This window comes from Propithecus coquereli, unplaced genomic scaffold, assembly GCF_000956105.1.
Source record: "Propithecus coquereli isolate 6110/MARCELLA unplaced genomic scaffold, Pcoq_1.0 Scaffold60, whole genome shotgun sequence".
In the NCBI taxonomy this organism is placed as follows: Eukaryota; Metazoa; Chordata; class Mammalia; order Primates; family Indriidae; genus Propithecus; species Propithecus coquereli.
In genome coordinates this window covers 4217983-4227038 of record NW_012151952.1, presented here as the reverse complement: position 1 = coordinate 4227038, position 9056 = coordinate 4217983, and the positions used below count along the sequence as shown (strand labels likewise).

The following is a 9056-nucleotide window of genomic DNA, read 5'->3' as shown; positions in this document are numbered from 1 at the left end:
ATATGTTGATAAAGGTATAAACATACTTATATAATATTAATATTATGTAGGGAAAAAAGGAACAGTGTATGTGTCACATATTTACAAGGATGTAAAATGAAACAAATGAAAAACTACGGACCAAAAAGGCTGGGGGAAATTATACCAAAATGAAAATAGGTGTTTTATCTGGGTAGGGTTTTTTTTTGGTGGGGGTGGGAGTTGGTTTTTGTTCTGTCCCTTCTTTTAATTTTCCTGAATTTTCTAAATTTCCTGTACTAAAACATTTGTCACTGTTATAATGGGGAGGGGAGAAGCCCGGCAAACTTCAAATCAACATGAATTTTCCTGTTTGCACTCAGCTGAAATGTAGCTTTATAGTGAAACTGGAGAAATATGAAAACCTTTTCAAAGAGGTCATTCAGAGGAGGCTGCCAGAAAGCCCTTCCATGAGCATCTTCAGAGATCTAACCATTGTCCTGCCCAGCTGAGTTCTCTTGCTCCAAGAAGGTTCACATAATGGGTGTTTTCATCTTTTCATATTAAAAATGACCTCCTGACCTGAATCTGTGTTTCCCATATGACTGAGGTTTGCCAGTGCTGGTCACAGCCTAAGAAAAAATAAAGCAAGATTACTTAGTACTTCATTCTGCTCTTGAACTCCACATTTTATTTCTACGTGAGCTCACAGGCTTTGTCATTGGTGTTGTTTGTTTTGTTTTAACTCTGCAGATCCAACAAAGGTCATGGTACCCCCTTCCAGTATGGATGTCACTGTTGGAGAAAGTATTGTTCTGCCATGCCAGGTAACCCACGATCACTCCCTGGACATCGTGTTCACGTGGTCATTTAACGGACAGTTGATAGACTTTGACAAAGATGGCGACCACTTTGAAAGAGTTGGAGGGGTAAGTATTAAAATCAAAATATCCACAGGAAACACAATATGCTACTGAACTTCTCGAAACTGACTCAAACTAACTTGTTTAGACTAACTTGAAAAAATACATAAAAGTTACTATTTTACAGTTTTGTTCAAGCATCTTATGTATTTGATAGGACTGCTGTCTTATCTGCACAACAGTCCTACAGGTTAGTTTTTCATTTCTGTTAATTATTTAGGAAACTGAGGCTCATAGAGTTGTATGACTTGCTTTGGTCTCATAGCTACTAAATTGCAGAACTCAGCTATAAAACTCAACCCCAGGCTCTGTGCCCCATACCATAGCATATGCCACAGAACCTGATTAAGAAAAGAACTTAAGGATAGTTTCCTTATATGTTTTTAGGCAGCTAATTAAACTCCCTTTGGTCTTGTAGAAGACTCCTCTTTGTGAACTTAGGGCTTTCTTCAATCTGAAAGTCTGATTGGGTTATTTATTATCTCCAGGTATAATAATTTGAATTCAAATGGTTGAATTTTCAAAATGCCTTACTTTCCATAAAAATATGTATTATCGTTGAATACATAACAAAAAGAAGTTAAAACTTGAAATGATTTGTATCTATCACAATAGTCTTCAAAAAATATTTTTCTCCTATGAAACAGCCCTACATTCCCATTGATAATAAAGATTCTCTCCAGCTGCCACTCTCATGGAGGGGTCCAACCAAAAGACAGAATGTAAAAATGGACCTATAATTTGAAAAGCCCTCCCTACTACTCTCTGTGCCTCCATAAGAATCTGATTTGTTCTCCTCCCCTTATGTAGAGAATAAATGCCCTAAAGCTTACAAAGTCATCCATATGATATATTGGGGGCGTATTTTCCACTCCACTATTGTACAAGTCCTGTTCATTACATTCTTGCTGCATTTCTCAAACGAGGCTTCTCAACTGAGTCATAGAACACCAAAAATTATTTGAATGACTATTTTCTGAATTCCCACCAAGGATGGTATCTGACTGGTACCACTTTAGATGCACAGGAGAGAAGTTAATTCATTATATCAGTGGATGGCTCATTTCCTTAGGGATTCTCTCTTGGAATCCTGGTTGAGAAAGGCAGGATGAAATTGCCAATAGTAACCATTCCAACAGAACCTCTTTCATATGGTTCAGCTTAATAACTTTGGCTAAGTGAGAGAAATATTAACTATTAATATTTCACGACATCGAGGATATTAAATACCTTGAGGTCTAGGAAAGTACATAGCCCAATGCCTACCACAAGAGAAGTACTTGATCAACTTTAAGGGTTGTATTAATTGAAAGAAGGGTAAAATTGATTGTAATAATAGGAAAGCATAAATCGAGAAAATTCTTCATAAATTAAGTAGAATATTTGTTTTCACACTAAAACCAATTTCTTGGGCAGCTGAAATATTAAAAACTTAATCTCCCAGAATGGCATGGGCACCAGCCAATCAAAACTGATGCCTGACTGTCAAAATGGGTGTCCTGCCAGACACATATGGCCTTTCTGCTGGACTAATGCCAGGGCTCAGGCACAGGTGAAGACACCCTACTGGACTCCAGCACTAATGACCACCTTTTATAGAGACCTGTCTGTAGAAATGCTCTCATTCACCTTCCGTGTGGGAAATGTGTTTCCTCTGTGAAACTAGTTCTAACACCAATCAATTATGGCTAAGAAATATGTGAGGCTGGGCACAGTGGCTCACACCTTTAATCCCAGCACTTTGAAAGGCCAAGGTGGAAGGATCACTTGAGGCCAGGAGCTCCAGACCAGCCTGAGAAACATAGCGAGATCCAATCTCTACAAAAAAATTTAAAAATTAGCCAAGCATGGTGGCACGTGCCTGTAATCCCAGCTACTCAGGGGGGCTGAGGTGGGAGGATTGCTTGAGGCCAGGAGTTTGAGGTTGCTGTGAGCTATGATGATGCCACTGTACTCTAGCCTGGGTGACAGAATGAGACTCTGTCTCAAAAAAGAAAAAAAAGAAAAAAGAAAGAAAGAAAAAAATAAGTGCAAATTAAGGACAGCACTACAGTGTGTGAGATCTAAGTGTACGAGCCACCAGGATCATTAACATCTGTGGAGTTCAGACTTAAATGCAATTCTGAAGTCAAGCCCATTTCAATTTCTACTTCCTGGGTCAGCATGGTGAAAATGATGCTTGGTGGAGTCAGCCTACTGAGGTTTTAGAAAAGTTATTATTTCATTGTCCTCTGATACTCCGGAGTGCTCTTTCAGAAACAGAACAAACTACCGTGTGGGAAAATAAGCTGAAGTCATTGTGTTCTTTTTGTTAGGAACATAAAAAAATATAGCTCTTAGTTAACAGTTTGGTCTGGATAACTTCAAAGAGAAAGAGAAAGTTATTGTGGTCTCCTTCTGTGAGACACTCTTACCTCAGGCCCGACTATTTTTTTCTTTGTTTCAGTTTTACTTTAAAAATACAAGTCTGTTCGGAATTTGTAAATAACTAGAGTATATTCTAATTCACAAAATCACATATTTCTGTAAATAGGTTGTTGTGCTATGAAATATCCAGGCTACAAATTTCTTTGACATTCAAGCCTTTGCTGAATAAGATGAATTATTGAGATAGTGTAGGCATTGCCTTAAAGCGAATTTGACTTCCCACCTTAAAAACAATGTGGTTTCTCACCTTGCCTGCACACAGTCTCTTGTGAGGCATATTTTTTATTTGAACCTATACTCAAAGTCCCAACATGTGAAGTGTCTTCGGTAAATAAGTAATAATAAAAATCATAATTATGATGATAATTTCTTATATTTGCAAAGTACCTAATCATGTTATCAAGTGCTTTCTTATATACAGTTGACCCTTGGATGAGTTTGAGCTGCGCAGGCCCACTTATATGCAGATTTTTTTCAACCAAACATGATTGAAAATACAGTATTCGCAGGATGCTAAAACTGCAAATACAGAGGGCCGACTTTTCATATATATGAGTTCTGCAGGGCTGACTGTGGAACCTGGGTATGCACACATTTTGGTATACTTGGGGTCCTGGAACCAATCCCTTGTTTATACCACGGGATGAGTTAACTAGCTATTTAATCCTCACAGAAACCCTATGAAACAGGTTAGCAATTATTTTCCCATTTTACTGAGCAATTATAGGACTTGATCAATAAACAGAAGAATCTGGATAAGAACCCATGTGTTATAAATAAAAGGGCTTCCGGGTTAAAAAAAAATCACAACTTTTCCTAAATTTGATTTAATATCTTTGACATGATTGTTTCACAAAGAAAATTGATCGTGACCATCAATGATACCAGTTTAGATTTACTCTGTGCTTCATAGTTTTCAGAAGGATTTCACATACACATAAAGTCTCATTTGATTCTCATAACCTAGCACAAAGGTTTTTCTGGGAGATTAAAAGACAGATGAAATCACACAACAGGGATCAACCTAAGACAAACAACTAAGTACCAAAACTGCAGCTCTTCCTTCGTGGTATGCTTTTGCCTGTCTTCTAAACCTGATCATAATTGGTAGTTCCATCTCTTCCATTGTCCTTGGTAAATTTGAGTGCGATGTGTTGTCTTAAACAAAGGAAGGAAGATAAATACACATTAGTTTTGAATGAGGATAAAGCCTTTCTGGATGGTAGTATATTAATAGCATTATCATTAAGAACAGGGACTCAAGCTGACTGTGTGGGTTCAAATCCTGGCCCTGCCATTTAGTAGCTAAGTGGCTTTAGGCAAGTCACCTAGCCTCTTTGTGCTAGAGTTTCCTCCTCTGTAAAATAAGGATAGCAAGAGTACCTGTGCCATAAGACGTGTGAGTATTCCGTGAGTTAATATAAGTAACGCATGTGGAAAGTGCCAATCATGTACTCAATACTCAATACCATGAAGCATCATCCATTATTATTGTCATTGGGGGAATAGCAACATAGGCTCTATGGTTTGGAATGGGAAAATGAGGGTGGACTAATATACCCTAAATTATCTTGTTATCCATGAGAGGTTTAGAATGCAGTGTAGCTTCCCAAATCTGGCCCGTAGGGTGGTCTCTTGCTGAAGCAGCTGTTCTCCAAGCTTTTGATTAACAGGGCTATGAAACCAAACTCCAAGGTGTAGCACTGTTCTTCAGTTAAAGTGCTGTCTTTGTGATAGCCTATGGAAGCATCTCCTCATACTTATTAAAAGTACTGGAAAACAGTGTAGAAATATTTCTGGGGCACAGAGACATCCATACCAGGATGTAATTAGTCCTATTCATCTGCTCATCAAACATGCATTTGGCATTTGGAAAACAAATTAGCACTGTTCCATAGTAGGTGATGCAGGATTTCCTTGGAGAGTCTGATCCTCATAATCCTTTAATTCAAACCTGGGAGCAATCAAAATGCTGGCTATAAGACAGGGTTGTGCAGTAAAATGCAGATGCTTCCCAATGTGGGCTTCCTTCCTTTTTCCAAATAAGAGAGTTCCAAAGTGTTAGAATGCCAATGAAGGCTGTAGGCTGAAGGCACGTCTGAAGAAACCCACAAGACTAAATCAAGAGCCACCTTACATAAGTTTAAATGCTTCCAACATGGGTGGCAAACTGCTCCAGAGACCCAGAGAAGCCAGACACCTGAGGTCTTGTCAAAGGTGTGTAGTGAAAATGCTGGTGTTCTTATCTCTCAGACAGGCTCACATATTTTTAATAGACCATGGATTGCATCACTAATGTTTTCATCAGCCAGTGTAAAATAAATCCATTAGTCACAGTGTCCTTCATGTGATAATGATATTTAGAGCTCATTAAAAAGTAATTGTAGCCACTTTCCCCTACTTTATCAGCAGGATTCAGCTGGTGATTTGATGATCCGAAACATTCAGCTGAAGCATGCTGGGAAATATGTCTGCATGGTCCAAACGAGTGTGGACAAGCTATCCGCCGCTGCAGACCTGATTGTAAGAGGTATTGGATTTTATTTTTTTTTTGTCCTTAAAGTATTTTTGTGATATCTCCTCTAGCACAGAGTTCTAAATACTTTAGTGGTTTAGAATTATGGAACAAAGTCAGGCAGAAGCTGAACATTGTAAACAGTGGCTACAACCTACAGAAGCTTTGCGTGTGTGTATAGTTTCTCATAGGGGATTGTCACAAAGTGCCCTGAGCAAATCCAGCTACTTTATACTAAAAATAACTCCTTCGAGTGCCCTGATTATGGCTGTTGGAGTTGATATGACCTTTTAGAATAACTTCAGATTAACAAAAGCAAATAGTTCAAAGAGGGATCACACTGTGACTTTTTATGTCTCACCCAGGCCAAACTGAATTCTTATTTTAGGCCACTGGTATAACATTGGATTAAGTAAAATCATCATCAGGTTTTTCTTAGCTTCCTTTCTTTCCCTCAAGTTAATAGTGCTGTTGAGTTCCTAAAATAGAGCTTTGGGGGGAAAACACTTCCTGACTTCCTGAGATGTAGTAAATAAACTGGGAGTTGATGTAAAAACTAACATCTGTGAGATTCTCTCAAACACTACCAACATGGCCTAATTTGGACCTCACAGCTATGCCCACCAGGCTGAGCCACACCAGTCGAGTGCATTCCAAGTCTCACCACACCTATTTGTAAAAGAACTGTAAACGGACTCTTAAGAACTATTTTTAAATGAAAATTAAAATATTTGTGAACCACAGTATACACTAGAATCAAAGCTCTGAATGCTCAGCAGTTTTCTAAAGTACTAAAAGTGAGGCCAGGACAGAGCATCAAAATAATCTCTTGGCTACTGTCTCCTTCATTGGAATCCCTAACTATTGGTATTGAGGCATCTCTGGCCAGCCAGCTGAGCCCCTGGCAGAACTTCGAATGCAAGAAAATAAAAATTTAGGGTATCAGAATTGGAGGCAGGGTGGATCTGAATGCACAGGGAACAAGCTATCGTTGGAAGCAACAAAAAGTGTTGCTATATCCTCTCTGCATAACGTGAGGGGTGAAGTGAGTGGGAGTTAGCAACCGAAACTAATTGTCCAGAGAGGTTCAAGAAAAATAGCATTCCATCATGTCTGCTTTGGTTCCCCTTTAAATTGCCTAAAAACCCTTTCAGTAATGGTGCAAATAAGGGCTAGGTAAGAGAAAAACTTTCAACCTAGGTAGATCCGCCCACATAATAACTTATGGAAACATGTTTATTTGCATTTTAAAATACACCAGCATGGGTCTGCTCTCCCCTTGGGGACAAAAGAATTCTGTTGCTGAAATTTATCCTCTATTTAATTAGGATAATGTTCAGATCAGCAGTTTAAACACCAATAAATTAGACTAATAAATATTTAAATCAGTAATACTTGAAGTTCTTAAATGGTATTGTATACTTCATTTCACAGAAAATAACACTAAATACCAAGAGGAATTTGCAAACGCAGTGTAAAAGAAAATCTAGTCTAATCAGTTAATAAGGCCAATAAATTAATGTGCCATTTAAAGCCATAATCTTTCCTTTTATCTCCTCCTGCTCTGCCCTTGCAGCTTTTCTCCACATTACAGAGCAAAGGCAGAAATGTATTTTACCACCCGTAAGAGATTTTCGTATTTGAAACTAGAACAGCTTTGAGTCTTGGCTCTGGCTTCTCTCACTCTCTGACGCCCGCTCTATTTAACCTATAGCACTCTAGTGGCAGCTACAGCAGGAGGCAGACACAGGAAACCAATATTCCCTTTGCCGTTACCTGGGACAAAAACTTGTAGGGGCCTCTGAGCATGTTCTCATTTTGTTCAGAGGCCAAAGATTTGCACATTTTGTCATTTTGAAAGAGGGACCCGACTTCCCTAAAACCAAGTTAGTAAACATTCTGCAAGGGCATCTCTGCACAGTGGTGGGGGGAGATGCAGGGAGATAAAGACCAACAGACCCAGGAAAATACCATCTTCTCTCTAATGGTCAAATTCACACCAGCCCTTCATTTCCTTTCTACATGGTGGCCAACAACAGGCTCAGATACTTCCTATCGATCGAATTCTTTGACAAGTTCACAGGGGAACACTTTTCTATTTGTGGTACTTAGATTTTAAAGGCCATTGAAGCAGCATCCATAAAGAAAAAAATAGGGAGTGCTAGGATGAGAAAGCTGGTAAGGAAAAGAAAAAAAAGATTATATTGTCTTCTGGACCTTATCTAGTTAAAAAGATTCCCAAAGACCAAAGGTTACATCAACCCTATCTAGATAGCATTAGATTGACATGCTGAAATGTCACCGTGGAAAGTTAATCAGTTCCAGCTTACAGATTTTCAGACATTTCATTCAGGAGTGGGAGGGAGAAGATAAATTTAGTCTCACCTGTGTGTCTATAAAAATGATTTTTAAAAAAGGAAAGAGAATTTAGGGCATCGTATAAAGGGTAAAGGAGTGAATTCTAGAACAAAGTCTAACTTCAGGAAAGTGCTGTTAACTTTTCACCACTCTGTGAGACGTCTCTTTTCCCTGTCCCCGTGACATGGCCCTATAGTATTTTGGTAGTACATTTGATTGCTATACTGGGGATTAGTAAATCCCTCCTGGGAATATCTTCTTATGCCTGTTGAATGGGCATGGGGCTAGTCATTATGTCCCCTCAAAAATCACCTTTTCTCCTGAGGTGTTCAATTGTGCCTTGTTAAAAATGCATTTAATTGCCTGGTAAGAGCTTTCGTGTTGGAAGCTGGGGTAGCGTTGGGTCTTTGCTCCGGCTCCGCTGCTATTTTGTCTTTGCCTGCCAACCGCTTTCCATCCCTCAATTTCTTTTCTGATTCTCAAGCCCTCATCTAAATCTGATTTCCTCCCCTTTCAATGGTTTAAGTACAAGGAAAGAAACAATGAACATCAGGAAGATAAGTAGAAAAATACAGGCTTGACTTTCAGAAACTACAAATGAGGGTGTTTAGACTCCAGCCCAATTTTGAAATTGCTTTGAAGAAGGGAGAGCCTTGTGACTCTTGAGCACTGTCCATTTTCACAGCAGTTCCCTTGCACACAAGTGTGTGCTCCTATTGGATACGGGGTGGGGGGTGAGGGGAGTGTTAGCAATTACAGTGCAGAGGAATGCGCAGAGCAACACTGGGACTTCCAAAATTTCAAAGCCATTTCTGCCCAAATCCATATTCCCAGTGGTAGAAATGACCATTTCCAGCAGACTGTAATCTTCATAA

The 9056-nt window shown here is 39.0% G+C and overlaps 1 protein-coding gene across 2 annotated transcripts in view; it reads left to right on the top strand.

The window, feature by feature from the left end:
• CNTN4 (contactin 4) overlaps positions 1–9056 on the top strand; it is a 189010-nt gene that overhangs the window by 159572 nt on the left and 20382 nt on the right. Inside the window, exons 5-6 of one of the 2 annotated variants that reach the window (XM_012659248.1) lie at positions 712–887; positions 5721–5838. In XM_012659248.1, the coding sequence (XP_012514702.1) occupies positions 712–887; positions 5721–5838 (294 nt within the window). Of the gene's footprint in view, positions 1–711; positions 888–5717; positions 5839–9056 lie in introns of both variants that reach the window. The other variant, XM_012659247.1, reaches the window with a different exon arrangement.